A 20,497-nucleotide genomic window follows, 5' to 3' on the forward strand; every position below is an offset into this window, starting at 1 on the left:
TTTTGGGTGCGCATTAATATATATATTATGTGTCATTGGCCACTGTAAAATATTCTATTACTGCACCAAATGCTATGTGTTGCTGCGTCTGTGTGTAGCTGCCAACCGTTCTGCTGAAAGTTGCTGAAAAAGGCATTGCTTGGCCGAGGAATCATTATTTGTTATCAATAAATTATTACATTTTGTTGCTGTGTGTTTATGAAACCTTGGTAAGTGTAGTAAACATTTTAAAAGAAATAAGGCAATGTAGCCATTGTTAACAGAGATTTTAGAATAGCTATTCCACTACTACTAAATTCACAAACTCTTGTCCTTCCCTTTCGCCACTCAGCATATTTCTGAAGAATAAACAATGACCTTTAACCTGAGCCCTGAGATATTAGAACAAGCAACCTGTTAAGGAAAATATCTGGAAAGATTAGTAGCTTGTTTCAGGCCTAAGATTAACCATTGTACTTCACATTTCAAAATTATTTTTCACATATAAGAATTATTGCTTTGAATTGCTGTCCTAAGTCTAACGTCATGTACTAAAGAAATGTAATACTGTAACTGTTAACAGGCTGCTGTTGTGAGTTATATGGTGCCTAAGGACATGATACAAACAACAGTCACATACAGTGGATAGCTGTACACATGCATTTGTTGCTACTGTAAATCAATCTGCCCTTTTCTCGCTCACAAATCTTACAAACCTGCTCACAAAAAAAGAAGCCATTCACCTTATTAGAAGTTAAAGTGTACCATTAGAATGATTCTGAAACAAAAAAAAAATTTTATTTAAAATGTAAAAAAAAATTAAATTGAAAAAATGAAAAACAAATTACATATAGCCGCTTTAAATGGTGTTCTTTGCGATTGTGTACATTGTACACTAAGCTTGTGTGACAAACACAGTTATTAAGTATCCTATAATTTGGACATTTTGGACAAATACCATTGATGCACATCAATAAAGCTCTCGTTTCCCTTAGATCCACAGAATAGAGACCTCCTCCACATTTTACTATATTCGGCTCGGAAATGCATTCTGAGCAGGTGGATTGAAGAGGATCCTCCCACATTAAATCAATGGCTGCGTACAGTATTGGATATTATTCCTCTTGAGGCCTTCTCGGCAGCCATGAAGGACAAATCTTTTCTTTTCTACAGGATATGGAACCCTTTCTTTGACTGTGGGGACTCCCAAATCCGATAGACTGAGAGTGGGCATGCTGGATCTTGCCTGGACAAAGGAATTGTCCTAATTTTATACTTTGTAATTGTTCTTACCAATATTTGTTATTTGTAATATTTTTCCCACTTTTTTTTTCTTTTGGAGGGGACAGGATAATTTGTTTGTTATACATGCTAGTTTAAGCCTTGCACCAGAAAAAGTTCAATAAAAATGTGTTTTAAAAAAAAAAAAAAGCTCTCGTTATGCTGTTAGAGTGGAAAATAAAAATTGATTCATACCACAACAGAATAGCATTCCATTGCAATGTAAACAAACAACACCAATTAATAAAGGCCATTTAGCCTGCCATTTAGCCATTTAGCCTGACGGGGAAGTCGTGGCCTAATGGTTAGAGAGTCGGACTAATAATCGAAAGGTTGCGAGTTCGAGCCCCCGGCCGGCAGGGATTGTAGGTGGGGGGAGGGAATGTCCAGCGCTCTCTCCACCCTCAATACCACGACTGAGGTGCCCTTGAGCAAGGCACCGAACCCCCAATTGCTCGAGATGGGTCTCGCTGCAGCCTGCGGTGGACATCCAACCCCGCCCACATCCAAGCGTGACATCACAAGCCACGCCTGTGTCCAAATACGTCACATACCTATTATTTTGCACCAGGAAAAAGCATCGACAAGAAGATAAGCCTAATTGTTTGCAAACCGAAGCAAAAGAAGTTTGCTGTGTTGGTAAGTAAAAAAAAAACATATTTTGTGTTTAGGAAGACTTAAAACGTTGACAACTTGAATGTTTGTGTGCATATGTAAACAACAGTTCAGCATGCTTATGTGTTTTGAACTGTACACAGGCACGTTATTACTTAGATATCACTAACATTATATATATATATATATATATATATATATATGTATGCATGTTTGTTTGTGTGTGTGTGTTATCCAGCAAGAAGTGAAATGATGTGGTTCCTCAACCAAGATACTGTGGAAGGGTACTGTGATCAGTGTCATTAAAATATCATGTGTGTGGGGAGAGATAAATACATATGTGAGAGGGATAGAGTGTGTATATGAGTAGGTAAGAGTGTTATTTAGCTATTATAAAAAAAGGGTTATTAAAAAAAATTGCACATTCAGTTAGTTCATTTTATGTCACAAAAAAACAGTGCACTATATATTTATTAGTGCACTGATTCTTACAGCATATAATGAATGTTGAGTTAATGTGCAAATTTTATAACACTCATCTCACCCACTCACAGATATGTACTTACCACCCCACACACACACACACACACACACACACGTGTTGGGTTTCCATGTTTTATGAGGACATCCCATAGGCGTAATGGTTTTTATACTGTACAATCTGTATGTGCTATTGCCCTACACCAACCCTACACCTAAACTTAGCCCTCACAGGAAACATGCTGCATTTTTAGATTTTCAAAAAACTTTATGCTGTATGATTTATAAGCTTGTTTCCTCATGGGGACCAAAAAATGTCCCCACCAGATTAAGATTTACTGGTATTACTATCCTTGTGGGGACATTTGGTCCCCAGGACGTGATGAATACCAGGTGCACACACACACACACACAAACACTCACTCACATACAGATGATATTTTAATGATATACTGTACACTGATCACAGTTCCCTTGCACAGTAACTTGGTTGAGCAACCACATCATTTCACTATGAATTGCAGGATAACTCTGTGTTTGTGACATATTATCTTTGTATTATTCTATATGAATGGAAAGATCACATAATGATTGTCAATCTTTGTCATGTTTTACAGCATTCTACACATTTTTGTTCCTAGCCTGATGCAGAGCAGTTCTGCCGGGATGAGGTGTTCCTGCTGCAGTTTCACCAGTAAAGAAAGGTCTGGAGGAACGGTGGGAGCATTTCTCTAGATACTGTAGTGATTGATTTTTGTGGTTCAAAATTATAAATATTCTTGTATGCAAAATGATGAGGTAAATACTATTTAGTATGACAAATATTTAGTGGACCAACACACATGTATTCTGTATTTTTAACAGGAGTGCCAAGATGACATAAAGTGGAAGTTTTTAAGAGACATTGGCCCAGTGTTGTGCTGGATACAGAGTCACCGTCAGTTATTCTGTGGGGAGGTGAAAGGGCCTGCTTTACTCCAGATGGATGGTAAAAATCAACAAAATGCCATCAAAGACTACCTGGGGTCGAATCAGATGAAGCAAGAGATGTCTTTTTATTCATCTCTCAGGACCTGCAGTGGGACATTCACATTCACACTCTCCAAGAACTGTACTTATCCAGAGTGAGCAAAAGGGCTGGTAAAATCACTCTGGACCCCTCACATCCAGCACACTCCCTCTTTGAACAGTTACCATCTGGTCGACGCTACAGAGCTCTGAGCACCAGAACGACCAGACACAGGAACAGTTTCTTCCCTCAGGCCATATCTACCTCACAAACAGTTAAATGTTCTCCCCACTGTGCAATAAAACATGTGCAATACCAAATTATCCATACTTATATTCATTATACATATGTTTTTGATTTAATATATCATACATCTATCCACATTCCCTTGCATAATTTGTATATACCACATCTGTACAATACAATATTCTGATTGTTTGAGTATCTGGAGGAGCTGGACACATTCATATCAAATTGTGTTGCTGAACAAGGCTTGAAAGTCCATGCCATGTTTCTGTGAATAATCTAACAAGGCAAGGAATCTCTCTGTGTAGTTTATGTGTGTATGTGTACTGCATTTCAAGAACTGTTTATCTGATCATTCAGCTGTTCATTTATGATAGTTGAAACATATCTCTTATAGAACATATTTTTTGTAAAAAAATGTATTTAGTTATTTTTGTAAAATAATAAATATAAAAATACCTAATGAATCAAGGGATGTCTGTTTATTGATCTTTAAATATGTGGAGGACCTGGACACACTTCATGTGAAGTTTTGTTGATGAACAAGGCCCTGAATGTCAATGTCATGTTACTTGTTATAATCTATCAAAGCAAGCAATCTCTGTTCAGCAAATGTATGTGTCTCCTACTGCATACTGTATGGAGAACTGTCAATCCTTTCATTCAAATGTTAACACTTGATAAGTGGAACAACACAACTTTATAAAATTAAATGACAATTATGAATTATAACAATGTGTTGTGACTTTTACAATAACATCTTTATAAAATTAAATGACGATTATAAATTATAACAATGTGTTGTGACTTTTACAATAACATCTTTATAAAATTAAATGACGATTATAAATTATAACAATGTGTTGTGACTTTTACAATAACATCTTTATAAAATTAAATGACGATTATAAATTATAACAATGTGTTGTGACTTTTACAATAACGTCTTTATAAAATTAAATGACAATTATAAATTATAACAATGTGTTGTGACTTACAATAACGTCTTTATAAAATTAAATGACGATTATAAATTATAACAATGTGTTGTGACTTTTACAATAAAATCTAATTATCCCTTTTAAATTTGATAAATCTAAAAGGTGTCTTAGGTAGTTTAAAATCGATAGTAATAAATGAGAATTTATCTCATTACAATAAGGTTGAATAAGGTAAGGTGTAGAGGTTTTTTATTACAATTAGCCTAATTTAATCAACCTTAATCATTTAATCAAATTTAAGTGTTTTGCAGGCTCTTGTGATGAGAAATCAGCTCTGTACATTAGACATATTAAATATATTACATTTAAGTTGTGCCATTTTAGCCTAGACATCCTTTAAATAAATAAGAAAACGTGTATTAGTAAAACGAAAGGCAACATTATTTTATTTAGATCCCAGAAACGGCTGTAAATTGCTTGGACAAAACGTTACTTCCGGGTTTCCCGGGGAATAACAAGAGGTGACGTATATTATAGGGCGTGGTTTCTGACGTAATGTTTTGACGTGGGCGTGGCTGTATTTGGTATGGGCGTGGCTTGTGACGTCACACTTGGATGTGGGCGGGGTTGGATGTCCACCGCAGGATGCAGCGAGCCCTACTTGAATTGCTCCCCGGGCGCTGCAGCATGGCTGCCCACTGCTCCGGGTGTGTGTTCACGGTGTGTGTGTGTGTGTGTGTGTGTGTGGATTTGTTCACTACTCACTGCTGTGTGTGTGCACTTGGATGGGTTAAACGCAGAGCACCAATTTCGAGTATGGGTCACCATACTTGACAATACGTCACGACTTTTTACTTTACTTTAAAATTGCTTTTTGACCATACAAATGTCCTCAGATTGATAAGCTCTTTTTGCACTACAAATATATCTGCAGTTTTGTTTTTATTTAACTGGTTTGCACTCTATCTATTCTGCCATGCGCCTTATGCCACTTTAACTATTTCTTTATTTTTCTACAATGTCCTCATTTCTGTATAGTTGTATGTACATATGTTTAAACTGTGTTATCTGTATTTGAACGTGTTTAATGTTAACTGTATGCACCAAGGGTCTGAGAGTAACGCAATTTCAATTCTCTGTATGTATGTGCCGAACATGTGGAAGAATTGACAATAAAGCAGACTTGACTTGACTTGACATGTACAGAAACCCATACTGTATATCTTAAAATTATTTTTTTACTTATTTGTTGCTGCTAGTTAGATCTTTAGTGTGTCATCATTCAAGGAGCCCATATTTCCATTTACAATAAATGTGTAGAATTCAGTGTGTTCTATTCTGCCTTTGATATGTTTCTCTGTCTACATGTTTTATTTGTAATTGCACACGTCATTCCAACATGCTTTACTCTTGAGCGTATACTTTGTCATAGTATAAAGCGACCTCTAGTGGTGGGAGTTTTTTTTTTTTTTTGCACAAAAACAAGCAGCAGACGGTCCTAGAAGAAAATAATTACAAAAACAAATCTGTTAGCCAAGTTAGTACTGTAAACACTGTGATACTTGTTTACCTCTGACTCTTAAAAAGTTTTTTTTTTTTTTAAAGTCGACTATTTACAGTGTCTAGAAGCATATGAACATGTTGAGGGCAAAACACTATTTAGACACTTGAACTTCAAAGTCTTTTTGCTCTATTTGAGAAAAAAAATATTCTCACTCTCATTCTCACACACACACACGCATGTGACATGAGCCAACAATAGAGACAATGTACTTCTTTACTGTGACAATGTACAATATTTACTGTTATGGTAAGCATTCTTCAGCAAATATGCTCATGTGCAATAGTCCACTTTGCTCGTTCTTCCATCTTCATTATTTAAAACACAATGTGTCACTCACCTGTAGGCCTATAAATGGGTGTAAAAACTCTTTCTAGTAGACATTTTTAGTACATTTCACAAACAGTAACAAAGAAACCGTAAGTAAATTCTTAACTAGAAAAGGTGAAGTAGTAGCCTATCTTCTTGTACTTTAATAATATTTATGCCCGAGTGACCATTATTTTAACACAACTAGTCTCTATCCCGTGGTATTCACATTCCACATGTCCAAGCAAAGTGTTTGAACAGCGTGTCTGAACTTATCGACAGCTTAACTACATTTGAATGAATTTACGAGAGTGGCTTATTCCAGGGTTTCAAACTGAACTCTTGATCTGTAGTTTTTCCACTGCAGTCACGCCATCTGCGCCGAACATCACTGCGCGTCTACATGGCGTTGCGTGGTAGTGATAGCCATGAAGCTTCGAAACCTTTGCAAATCTTTTTTTTTAAAGAGTGGGTCGGATCGCTTATCAAACTGAAACCACAGTCAGTTAATCGTTACTATTAGGCTGATTAAAAAACACTTTATAGGCACGTCTTGTTTAATGGTATTTATATAGAGACATTTAAAAAATTCAGAAAAATATTAAATCAAATTGTTTTCTGTAAACTCCACCAGATTCTTGTTCATAACATTGTTTATCATTTTTGTATCTGTATCATTTTTTAATAATTGCATACCAGATTTGCAAAGTGTTTCGAAGCTTAATCTATCACTACCACGCAACGCCATGTAGACGCGCAATACGCAGATGGCGTGACTGCAGTCATTTTCCTTACGCCGTAAGAGATAAGGAGAAAGTTTATCACACCTGTCTACAGGAGAATGCCCGACTTCTGTAGTCATGCATGCTACTTGATACACACAATTTACGTGGGAGTCCTGAAGTAACAGAAAACAGACGGCATTGCATGTATACACGGGTAACGTACTTCATCTTCATTTTAAAGTAAACACTTTGTTTACGAGACATTCCAGTCCCAAAATGTGATGCTCCGCTCTGTCGATATTTTTTTTCTCTGTTAAGGTGAATCACAAACAAAATGCCAGTAAATTGTGTCTCCAATCCTGATATGCTTACTAAATTACAGTGACAAAATTTGTTTTGTCAGGTTAAAATGTTATAAAATGAAAACTTGGTTCCTCTGTAAGGAGAACTTCTAAATATTAACAAATGTGTCTTCTGGAAAGTCACACAAAAACATAGAGTCATAGAATCTAGATATTGTCTACTGATTACTGAATGGGGTAATCGTCCCACTGTGTCTGAATTGTGAATTCTCTTTAGGATTGCAAACTTAAAGCAAGTGAAAGTGGATTTCAACTGCGCCACATTACAGCTGCTTAAGATTTCATTTGAAAAATAAGAATCAACATTTTTATAGTAATTTATTTGCTAAAGTAGGAGTTAAGGTGTACTTGGTGGGAAACCAAGGATATTCTGAGAATCTGTCATAATTGGCATTTGGTTAAGGCGAGAAGAATGAGTGCATGCCAAGGCATTATCTCAAAACTTGCATTAGCCTATTTTGTCTTCATGAATACTACATTCAAGGTAATTCACACAAAATGTGATAAATACTTTTTTATGCCTTAGACTTACCTATGCAGCTCTGTGAAGACTAAATGATTTATGGAGAACACACAAACATTCAACAACAGCAATTTTCCTTCAGAATGCAGGTACATCAGTGTCTTCATGTTTTTTCACTGTATTTAACATTGTAGGTAAATCTTTGCCATGGTTGTTTTGGTGATCTAATTGGGTGATATACATTGACAGACATACAAATAGATTCCCATACATCCTTGAAAACCTGGAAAGAACTGAAAATGCCAGTCCAATCTAAAATCTTGAATTCCGAATCTATTAATAATGTCTCCATTCTATTGTACAGGTATGTTGCACAGAGAGAGATCAAACCCATCAGAGTCCAGCTGTGTGTCCATGAAGAGTGACCAGTCTATGGGCAAGCCAATAAAATTTAAGGGAAAACAAACATCAACTGATCTAAGGTATAATGCTTCTGTCTACATAGTCAGACAGATAAATATAGATTGATTCCTTGTGTGAAATATATGTAGGCCTACATGTAATATCAACTATATGAATTCTGTGTCTTTTTCTAAAGTCTCTATTCTAATTTACTCTAGTCTTTTGTACAATGAGAGATCAAACCCACCAGAGTCCAGCTGTGTGTCCATGAAAAGCAACCAGTCAATGGGAAAGCCAATGAAATTTAAGGGAAAACAAACATCAACTGATCTAAGGTATAATGTTAGATAGAGACAATAGTTAACAGGTAGTCAATGCAGTGTTGGCAGAACTGAGCTAATATGGCCTTGCCTCTTGGTTCTAGTAAGTACTCTAGCTGCTGCATATTGGACCAATTGAAAACAGTTTAATTAAACTGCAGGACAAGCATGATGAATAAGTCTACAATAGAACATCCATCAAGAGTCAAACAATAAGTGGAGATGTGGAGATGTTTGATCCAATAATTAAAAACCTCTTCTATTCTGTTGGCGCCGATAGCCTTGTGGGCAGGGGACCTTTCCTGATCCCATCCCCCTCCTCTCTCTCCCACTTTGCTTCCTGACAGTTCTGATCGGACCTATAACAATAAAAGTAAAAATGGCAAAATAAAAATCTATTTTTTCCTAAATTAAGTAGTAGGACTTTACTAGTCATCCGAACTATGCGTTCCGTTAATTTTGTGAATTGGTATGTTTCATTGGGCCTCAAAGAAATACAGAGCTGAATATCATCTGCATAACAGTGAAAAAAATTAACTCCATATTTCTCAATGATACCTACCAAGGGTAGCATGTATAGCGTGGATCCTCAGATTTGGTCCACGAGATCCACTTTCCTGCAGTTTAGCTCTATCCCTAATCAAACACACCTGAGCATTCTATCAATGTCTTCAGGATCATTAGAAAATCACAGGAAGGTGAGTTTGATCAAGGTTGGAGCTAAACTCTGCAGTGCATTGGCCCTCCAGGGCAAGAGTTGAGGAACCCTAATGTACAGGGTGAAAAACAATGGTCGTAGTACTGAGCTTTGCGGTACTCCTAACCAAAATTGTGATCTATATGATACCTCGCCATTTGGTGCTACAAAGTGATAATGGTCAGATAAATAGGATTTAAACCATGCCATTGCCATTCCCCTGTTGCCAACATCATTTCCAGGCCTCTCCAAAAAAATGTTGTGGTCAGTATAATCAAAAGCAGTACTACGGTCCAGTTGTACTAATATAGAGATGCAAACAATGAAGGGATGATAAGGATGATCATTCTGATGAGTGCAGTTTCAGTATTGTACACTACTGTTTTCTGGATATTAAGTAATATCTGGAAAAGCCTAGACAGAGAGACAGGCAGACAGATCAATCAATTTATCATCTCTGTTTCTAATGTCTCTATCCTATTGTAAGTCTTTTGCACAGAGTGAGATCAAACCCACCGGAGCCCAGCTGTGTTTCCATGAAGAGTGACCAGTCTATGAGCAAGCCAATAAAATTTAAGGGAAAACACACATCAACTGATATGAGGTACTACATTTAAGATAGACAGACCGATAAACAGATAGATAAATTTCCTATGTGAAAGTAACCTTTCGTTAAATTAATCTGTATTTTTGTATATATTATGTGTCTAATTTATTGTACTCCATTATACTGTAAGTCTGTTGCACAGAGAGAGCTCAAACCCACCAGAGGCAAGCTGTGTGTCCATGAAGAGTGACCAGTCAATGGGCAAGCCAATAAAATTTAAGGGAAGACAAACATCAACTGATTTGAGGTGCAGCATTTATATCTAGATAGATAGATACTTCTTATATCTTATTCTTATACCCTTACAAAAAAGAAGTTTATTCAAGTGTGCTATAAGTATACTTCTTTTAAACTAAAATAGTAAAGTATACTTTTAGTCTATTTTTATGTACTTCTCAGAAATATACTTAAAATGGCATTTAAGTATACTTGATTTATACTTCGAAAAAGTCTAAATATACTTGAGCTATACTTGTGCTCCTAGAATCCGTGTTTTAATTGTTATATGAGCTAGTACTCATCTTCTGTACATAATTTACGAGATTTTTTTTTTGTTGGAGTGGGACGGGAGAGGTCTGAAAATCCACTCCCGTGTCACCCTCTAGTGCACACTATAATGGCTAAAATTGCCCACAATCCTTTGCACTTTGGAATGATTCGGTACAGGACTTCAAACACGTATAAAACGCTTTAGAAAAACTACAAACGTTGCAAACTTCTACTACACACTCAAAAGTGTGTACTTTTTCTTCACCAAAAGAATACATACTTTAAGGGCATAGTACAAGTAGGCACATTGGGACGCGGCATTCGTCTTTTTCAGCTTTTTGTTCAAAATGTTATTTATTTCTTTATTTTTTTTATTTATGAAACTTACCCACATTCAAGTATTTAAAAAAAGAATGCATGAAGCTAGAATAAAATGTTTTTGTTTGCAAGCAGATACCCTGTTCTTTCTTTTGATGTTTTTATGTTCAGATATTCATATAACAAAATATATACAAATTAATACCTAAATAGGGACATAGTAGTATACTTAAAGTATGATGTAAAGTTCACTTAAAGAAAACTTACGAGTATACTTGCAGTATAAACTAATAAACTAGTAGTTAATTGAGACTATACTTCAAAGTGTACTAAAAATGCTACTACAAGTATTTAATTAGTAAATGATCAGTATACCTAAAAGTTCACTTTTAGTATAGTTGTAGTACAAGCTAAAAATTTTGATGTAAACTATTTGTGTACTCAATGTTTACTACTGTTATACTTAAAATATACTAGAAATACTTTTATATACTAGAAAGTGGGCCATTCTAGTCCCAAGAAGTATTGAAATAGGACACTTAAAAGTATACTACTAGTACACTGATATTTGTATACTTACAAATATACTTACAGTATACATATAAATATACTTGAACTTTACTTAAGTATACTTGAAGTATTCTACTTTTTGGTAAGGGTATTACTAATATCTCTATTCTATACAACATTACTGTCTAAATCTGCAGATAGATAGACAGACAGATATGTGAAAGTAATCTACAATCTACATGTAAAATCAATCTGAATTCTTATACTTTATATACTACTAATGTCTCTATTCTATTGTACTCTGTTCTAAGTCTATTGCATAGAGATAGATCAAACCCACCAGAGTCCAGCTATGTGTCCATGATGAGCAACCTGTCTGTGGGCAAGCCAATAGAATTTAAGGGAAGACACACATCAACTGTTCTGAGGTACATTTCTGTATAGATAGATAGATAGTCAAGTCACCTTTATTTATATAGCGCTTTTAACAATACAGATTGTGTCAATGCACTTAACAGTATCCAATTGGAGGATAGAGTGTCAGTAATGATATCAGTATTATGATAAGATTAAACACTCAATTTTCAGTTAAAGGCATTTTGTTATTGAAGTCAGAGATGGTCTTGTCCCAATGGGGCATTTTAATGAAAAATTGAATGTATTTGTTAAATTTGTGTTTTATTCATTATTTCAAGTTTTTAATTTATGATTTATTCATTTGCTATAATTGTAATGTATAGTTAATGCATTTATTGTTTCTCTGTCTATTTTTAGAATATATATTTGTTGGTTTATTATAATTTTAATTTATAGTTTAATTCATTTAATATATTTCTGTTGTGTGTGTATATATGTGTGTGCATATATATATATATATATATATATATATATATATATATATATATATATATATATATATATATATATATTTATTTATTTATTTATTTATTTATTTTTTTTTTGGTTTTTTTTATGTATTAATTTTTCATATTTTATATTATTGTTTTAATTAAAATTTTAAATGAATAAATGTATTATATTTCTATTTTAATATATTGTTGCGATAGATAGATAGATAGATAGATAGATAGATAGATAGATAGATAGATAGATAGATAGATAGATAGATAGATAGATAGAAAGAGAGATTAGTTTGCTGTAACTTTTACCTCTTTAATTAATTGTTATCTGTTATGTGAATCTTTATTTAATGGCTCTCGACTGGTACAAAGCACATTCAGATCAAATCTGGTCAAGAAGTTTCAGTGTCTGCATGAAGGAACAGCAAAACAGGGAAACCCAACACTCCTAAATGAGATCTACACAGAACTCTACATAACAGAGAGTAAAAGTGGAGAGATCAATAAACAACATGAGGTGAGACAGATTGAGACACAATCCAGGAAAGCAGCAACAGAGGACACACCAATCAAATGCAATGACATATTTAGACCTTTACCTGGACAAGACAAACCCATCAGAACTGTGCTGACAAAGGGAGTCGCTGGCATTGGGAAAACAGTCTCTGTGCAGAAGTTTATTGTGGACTGGAGTGAAGGCAAAGCAAATCAGGACATCCATCTCATATTTCCACTTCCTTTCAGAGAGCTCAACTTGATGAAGGACAAAAGACTCAGTCTTTCAGGTCTACTTCAGGTTTTGTTTCCTGAAACAAAAGAATTTAAAATATCCAGTGATGAATATAAAGTTTTCTTCATCTTTGATGGTCTGGATGAGTGTCGTCTGTCTCTGGATTTCCAGAGCAATGTGAGGTTGTGTGATGCAAGTAAATCTGCCACAGTGGATGTGCTACTAATGAACCTCATTGCAGGAAATCTGCTTCCCTCTGCTCTCATCTGGATCACCTCCAGACCAGCAGCAGCTGATCTCATCCCCTCTGAGTGTGTCCATCGAGTGACAGAGGTACGAGGCTTCAATGACCCACAGAAGGAGGAATACTTCAGAAAGAGAATCAGTAATCAGAATCTGGCCAACAGAATCATCTCACACCTGAAGTCATCAAGGAGCCTCCACATCATGTGCCACATCCCAGTGTTCTGCTGGATCTCAGGCACTGTTCTAGAGGGAATATTGGGGAAATCATGGAAAGGAAAGATCCCTAAGACTGTTACTCAAATGTACACATACTTCTTGATCCTTCAGACAAACATTAAAAATGAGAGGGACTTTGAGAAGAAAGTGAAAGATGAAGACTTGATCCTCAATTTGGGGAAACTGGCTTTTCAGCAGCTTGTGAAAGGCAACCTGATCTTCTATGATGAAGACCTGAGAGAGAGTGGCATTGATGTGACAGAAGCATCCGTGTACTCAGGATTGTGCACACAGATCTTCAGAGAGGAATTTGGCTTGTATCAAGGGAAGGTCTTCTGCTTTGTACATCTGAGCATTCAGGAACATCTAGCAGCTTTATATGTGCACTTCTCCTTTACAGACTACATAAATGTGTTCGACCCTGCCACCGAACAAAATATCTTCTCTAAGGTCTTAAATTGGATGAAAAATAATTCATTATCTGGCCTACATCAGACAGCTGTGGATGAGGCTTTACAGAGCAAGAATGGACATCTAGACCTTTTCCTACGCTTTCTTCTGGGTCTTTCAGTGGAGTCTAATCAGACTCTCTTACAAGAACTACTGACACAGACAGGAAGCTGCTCCTACAATAAAAAGGAAACAATTGAGTACATCAAACAGAAGATCAGGGAGAATCTCTCTCCAGAGAGATCCATCAATCTGTTCCACTGTCTGAATGAACTGGGCGATGATTCACTAATGCAGGAGATCCAAGATTATCTGACATCTGGAAAAATAAATCAAATCAAACTCTCTTCTTCACAGTGGTCCGCTCTGGTTTTTGTGTTGCTGACATCAGAGCAGAAGATGGAAGCATTTGATCTAAAAAAATTCATGGGAGCACAAAATACAGCAGATGAAGTTCTTCAGAAACTGCTGCCTGTGATTAAAGAATCCAGATCAGCTCAGTAAGTAAAAATGTCAACAATTACTACACCACTACACAAAAAAATCACTGAATTACATTTGCACTTTGCAAAGTTTTCACATTGTTTTCTTTAACTGCACCTGGTGTCATTAGTTCATTAACATTCATTAATCTATACAGATTGTGTAGGTGTGGTGTCACAGATAAAGGTTGTGCTGTTCTGGCTTCAGCTCTGAGCTCAAACCCCTCACACCTGAGAGATCTGGATCTGTCTGGAAATAAGCTACAAGATGCAGGAGTGAAGCTGATCTCAGATGGACTGATGGATCCTCATTGTAACCTGGAAATACTGCAGTAAGATTGTATAAAAGTATCATCCTCATTCCTCACTTACTGGGATTAATGAATAATAAAATACATTTAAAAGAAAAGAAAGTCAAAAAAAATTTAAGTATCCTGTCAGATAACTAAAGATAATGCTGTTTCGATCTTAATTAGGTGCTTTATATGATCATTGGATAATTCATAAAAATTATATTTATTATGCTCATATTAAAATTAACACTATCAAGCACCCATTTAGAAAAAAAAGAGACTGCTTAATGCAATTTGGTCCAGTCTAAAGTGCAAGTCTCTTTTTTTGATTGTGAAATTTCTGCTGATCTGATATATCCTGAACTAAGTGACTGACAAGTGTCCATTTGTTCTCTAAAGGTTGAGTGATTGTGGTGTCACAGATGAAGGTTGTGCTGCTCTGGCTTCAGCTCTAAGATCAAACCCCTCACACCTGAGCTATTTGGACCTAACTGGAAATAAACTGAAAGATTTAGGAATTAATATGATCTCTTCTGTACTGGATGATCCTCAATGTAAACTGAAAACACTGCGGTAAGATTATGTAAATGGTCAGTATTCTCCATTTTCCTCCTATGATGAATAAAGACAGTTTTATTTTGTTTTATTTACAAATTTAAAACAAAAATGAAAAATGTAATTGTTCTCTACAGATTGGTTGATTGTGGTGTCACAGATAAAGGTTGTGCTGTTCTGACTTCTGCTCTGAGATCAAACCCTTCACACCTGAGAGAACTGAATCTGTCTGGAAATAAACTAGGACCATCAGGAGTGAAACTACTCTCTAATGGACTGGAGGATCCTCACTTTAATCTGGAGATACTGTGGTAAATAATTTCTCTGAGAGTCACATACACTGTTACTTAGCAAGAAATATTCATTAAAAGTTTATAGTTGCAGTACTGACAAAGATGTAGGAGGCAAAAACATGCCTCTCACACACACACAAAAGAGAGTTTTGTGATTTCATAGAGAAATTAAGCTGATAATATAATGTTCTGCAAACACATGTGGTTTGCAAGTTTGCAGTCAAGTATGGTTCCAGACATGATTATTGGCCTTCAGAGACAAGGAGTCTATAGCTGAATAGCATATCTCTGTCTTATAGAATATGTGAATAACATATTTCTGTCTTATTTGAAAAGGTTAAAACGGATATAGAGGGAGATCCAATAATATGGCAGATAGTGAACCAGCACCCTGATTCCAATTTGATTTTGATTGTACATTATCTTGATTATCTTAATTAAATGAGATTATTTATTAGATAAAACTAGCACAGCTATGCAGGAAATGTATAGCTTTTGTCAACAGTCAATTTAAAAATGCCTAGCTCTTTACGTAATTGATGATATTCACAGCATTAAATGACTTGGCACAACCTGATTGGTACATGTTGCATACACAGCCAGTGAGCTTGCTGCTTTACATTTAAATGGCTGGTTAACATCCACTTGAGCATTTTGCAGTGCGCTTTCAGAGTTCCTCTGAAATCCTCCACCTTCCCCAGCTCCAACTGTATAGATCTGCTTGGGGTTATTTTATATGCTATTTGTGCAGCAGCAGCATGTCTTAAATACTCAGGGGTGGCACGGTTCGCGGAAAAAAACCGAACGGTTCTCCACACACGGTTCGGCACGCGCTAGGTTCAACTGAAATATGACAATGCATGTGTAATATAGTTTGTTATAAATAACATGTAAAACAAACAGGGATCGGCTAATGTATGTTTCTGTTAATGGATGCGCATTCTGGCTTCCCAGTACATTACAACAACATTGGAAAAAAACGTGGACAAACCATTCTAGCCATTCGAACTCTAGCCGCTGCATTTTGGACTATCTGTAGCTTGTTTATTGAAGATGCAGGACAACCACCTAGCAGTGCATTACAATAGTCTAGTCTAGAGGTCATGAATGCATGAACTAGCTTTTCTGCATCAGACAGGAGGTTAAGGAGCTGGCTGTATGGTGCAGTCTTACCAACCTGGAGCTGAACACGCTCAAAACAATCACATCTATAGACTCTATTGTGAAAAAGGCCCAGCAGAGGTTGTACTTCCTTCGCCAGCTGAGGAAGTTCAATCTGCCACAGGAGCTGCTGAAACAATTCTACTCTGCCATCATTGAATCCATCCTCTGCACTTCAATAACTGTCTGTTCAGCTCAGCTACAGAATCTGACCTCAGAAGACTATGGAGAGTAGTCTGGACTACTGAGTGAATCATTGGTACAACCCTCCCCACTCTCCAAGAACTGTACTTATCCAGAGTGAGCTAAAGGGCTGGTAAAATCACTCTGGACCCCTCACACCCAGCACACTCCCTCTTTGAACTGTTACCGTCTGGTCGACGCTACAGAGCTCTGAGAACCAGAACGACCAGACACAGGAACAGTTTCTACCCTCAGGCAATCCATCTCATGAACACTTGACAATAAAACGCGGAACACACAACTCTAATTATCTATTCACCACACTTGCTTACTTTTTTATTTATCTAATGTTTTCATTTCAAATTTGCACATATCAGACCTGTATACACACAATTGTCTATATTATATATTGTGTTTTTGCTGTTTTGTACATTGCCTATTTGGATATTTGTATTATTCTTTATTATGTGTCCTGTCCTGTTGCTGTCTCTCTGTTGCACTGTGGAGCTTCTGTCACTATAACAAATTCCTCGTACTTGGCCAATAAAGCTCATTCTGATTCTGATTCTCTTGTTCAATGCGAATGCCGTATGCTGGAATATGCGCATTTATTCCGTCATCACCCGGGTGCTGATAGCTCACGCACAGATGAGACCTGAACAGCACACGTTGGTATCTGTGTTTAAACAAAACTCATGTAAGCTTTGACAGTTTAAACATTTAAGAGCCAGAGGACACGAGCTCGCGCGTGGTCATTAGAAGTGCGCAAACCCGCGCCTCAGAATATGAAGCTCTCTCTGAACTGAAGCTATAGCTGAGACTTGTTATAGCACTTGAATATCATTGCTCTTTCGTTGATTTTGATTGCTTCCATTGTCCTCATTTGTAAGTCGCTTTGGATAAAAGTGTCTGCTAAATGACTAAATGTAAAAGTAAATGATGATTGGAGTGAGTGCTACTGGTCTGTAGTCGTTCAGGTAGGTTGGAGGGCTCTTCTTAGGAAGGGGGGTGATGGTTGTGGTCTTGAAGCAGGTGGGTACAGTGTTTTGACTTAGGGAGAGGTTAAAGATGGAAGTGAGTGCATCAGCCAGCTCTGTAGCTGCTGCCTTGCCCTGGTTGATCTTCCTCAGCGCTTTGTGTACCACAGCTGATGAGACAGTAGGAAGGGGGGAGGGGGTTGGGTGTTCCAAGTGTGTGTGTGCCTCCTCTCTGTGTTGACACTGAAGGTCTCAAAGCAGGTGTAGAAGGTGTTGATGTCATCGGGCAGGCTGCCTGATGGGCTGATAATAGTGCTCGTGCTGGTCCTGTAGTCTGTAATGTGCTGCAGGCCTTGCCACATCCGCCCAGCATCAGCAGTAGAGTAGAAACTATCCAGCTTCTCTCTATACTGTAATGGCTTCAGTCTGTACTTTGCAGCTTTTTACTCTGTCTCGTTGCCTGATGTATATGGAAAATTATTTTGAGCATGTGGCATAACCTGACTGTTTATCCAGGGCTTCTTGGGGAACTTCCTGACTTGTATGGTGGGTATGATGTTATCAACACAAGTGCTAATGTACCCAGTCACATTCTCAGCATAATCCTGTATGCTGACAGAAGAGTCCTCCAGAGTGGCTGCAGCTTTAAACACATCCCGGACTGTCAGAGCAAAACTGTCCTGCGAGATGCCCTCTGTCTGTGGGGTCCAGAGCTTAAAGGGTTAAGCACCCATGTAGAACTGGATCGTAGATTGGACCTGTTAAAATTTTCTGGGATTCTGACTGTGAAGTTCCTGCTTATCTGAGTTTAATCCTGCATAGAGAGACTGAGGAATGTCATTGTTCTCTACAGGTTGATTAATTGTGGTATCACATATAAAGGTTGTGCTGCTCTGGCTTCAGCTTTGAGATCGAACCTCTCACACCTGAGACATCTCAATTTGTCTGGAAATAAACTAGAAGACAAAGGAGTGGATCTGCTGTCTGCTGGACTGAAGGATCCTGACTGTAAACTACAAACACTGTGGTAAAATTAAAGTGTCTTACTTTTTTATGATATTAACACCCTCAAGCAAGCGGGTCTGCACCTTAGACTGGGCCTGTTAATCTTTTGATTGTGAAGTGTCTTCTTATATAAGCTGTATATTAGTGAAGATTATTAATGTTCTCTACAGGCTGATGGATTGTAGTGTTACAGATAAAGGTTGTGCTGTTCTGGCTTCAGCTCTGAGATCAAACCCCTCACATCTACAAAAACTGGATCTGACTGGAAATCTTCTTGCAAAGTCAGACGTGAAGCTGCTCTCTGCTCTGAAGGATGATCCGGAATATGAACTGAAGAGACTTCTGTGAGTAGTGATGATTAAAATGTTTGTATTATAATTGGTTGGTATTAATTGGTACTAATCAGTTTTGTAATGCAGATCATGTCAGGAGTTTTAAAGGGATAGTTCACCCAAACATTTTTGTCAATAATTATGCACCCCCATGTTGTTCCAATTCCACTTAATAATGACATTTTAACTCTGAGAGATTTCTTGTCCCTTCACTGAAAAACCATTCTGCCAAAACTTTGATGCTTAAAGTCCATCCAGCATAATCCATATTAATTATGCTGCTTAATCGAAGTCCTCTTAAGAAGCACAGGCACTTTATAAAAGGAACAGATTTCGGCTTTAGTTTTTGGGTGAACTACACTATTCCTCTACATCTATTCCTCTGGTGCAAAAACATGTATTTTAATATTATTTTTATTATTATTTTAAAACAAAAGTGTGGTCATTCCCAATTGTTTTCCCTTAAAAGTATATATTTTGAGAGAATTATGCATCTGTCCTTTTTAGAGAAGATAAAGTTAAATATGTAAAACCTCTTTCACGCATGAACAGGACAGTCATTATGGGTATTGATTATTGGTAAGAGTTAAAGTTCAAATACCTTTTTTCTTTTAAGGGCAATTTTGGCACCATGCATAACAGGGTTATGTTATTTCTTGCAAATAGAGCTAATAGTTTGTTGTGCTGTCTGTGTTTTACTTACAGGTTTTAGAACTGATCTTCTCTAAATTGGCTGACAGTGAATAGAGCCACTAAAGAAACATCACATTTAATAAAAACAATTCCATAATGATCATAACACAGAGATGTGTTTGTGTTACTTTTTTTCAGAAGTGACATTTGTACTAGTATAATGTTTTACTATTGGCCTATTGCAGGGATCTCCAACCCTGCTCCTGGAGAGCTACCATCCTGCAGATTTCAGTTCCAACCCTGCTGCAACACACCTGTCTGTAATTATCAAGTAGCCCTGAATACCTTGATTAGCTGGTTCAGGTGTGTTTGATTGGGGTTGGAGCTGAAATCTTCAGGATGGTAGCTCTCCATGAGCAGGGTTGGAGACCCCTGGCCTATTGGATGGTGTTGCATCGAGGAAATCAAATGACATTTCGTATAACTTTTTAAAAAATCCATGGCATTTAATTATGCACTGTGTTGCTCCTTTGTCATATGACATGGTTGCTCATAGTGATTCAAATGAGAAAACTTGTTTGTAAAGTATTGCCTGTAAAAAAGAACGTTTTGTGATTTTGTGATCCTTTTTTTTTTACATCAGTTTTTTGTTAAATAAATTGTCATGCTATTTCAGTTTTGATGCCTCAGATTTAAGCAATTTCTCTATTAGACTTCTACCAGATCATTTCTACATCCATCCATTCTCCAAACCGCTTGTTGTATGT

The 20,497-nt window shown here is 36.7% G+C and overlaps 1 protein-coding gene across 2 annotated transcripts; it reads left to right on the plus strand.

Annotated features, from left to right (window-relative positions):
• The first annotated feature begins 7,254 nt into the window (after positions 1–7,254).
• On the plus strand, positions 7,255–19,935 carry LOC306872819 (NLR family CARD domain-containing protein 3-like). Of its 2 annotated transcripts, none has more exons than XM_079421677.1 (14): positions 7,255–7,360; positions 8,035–8,120; positions 8,336–8,453; positions 8,592–8,708; positions 9,878–9,994; positions 10,128–10,244; positions 11,626–11,742; positions 12,547–14,316; positions 14,457–14,630; positions 14,991–15,164; positions 15,284–15,457; positions 18,614–18,787; positions 18,936–19,109; positions 19,803–19,935. In XM_079421677.1, the coding sequence occupies exons 3-14, from the start codon at positions 8,338–8,340 to the stop codon at positions 19,807–19,809; spliced, it is 3,231 nt and encodes a 1,076-aa protein (XP_079277803.1). In that variant the 5' UTR covers positions 7,255–7,360; positions 8,035–8,120; positions 8,336–8,337; the 3' UTR covers positions 19,810–19,935. The 2 variants fall into 2 exon arrangements, with proteins under 2 accessions (XP_079277803.1, XP_079277804.1); XM_079421678.1 differs by having other exon boundaries at positions 18,986–19,109.
• The last annotated feature ends 562 nt before the right edge of the window (positions 19,936–20,497 follow it).

This window comes from Barbus barbus (assembly GCF_936440315.1).
Source record: "Barbus barbus genome assembly, chromosome: 7".
Taxonomy (NCBI): Eukaryota; Metazoa; Chordata; class Actinopteri; order Cypriniformes; family Cyprinidae; genus Barbus; species Barbus barbus.

Bases quoted from the DNA above. Each gene is read 5' to 3' on its own strand.
- LOC306872819 (XM_079421677.1), top strand. From the start codon at position 8,338: ATGTTGCACAGAGAGAGATCAAACCCATCAGAGTCCAGCTGTGTGTCC. The intron at 14,631-14,990 runs GTAAGATTGTAT...TGTTCTCTAAAG, and splicing joins TGTAACCTGGAAATACTGCA to GTTGAGTGATTGTGGTGTCA. The intron at 15,165-15,283 runs GTAAGATTATGT...TGTTCTCTACAG, and splicing joins TGTAAACTGAAAACACTGCG to ATTGGTTGATTGTGGTGTCA.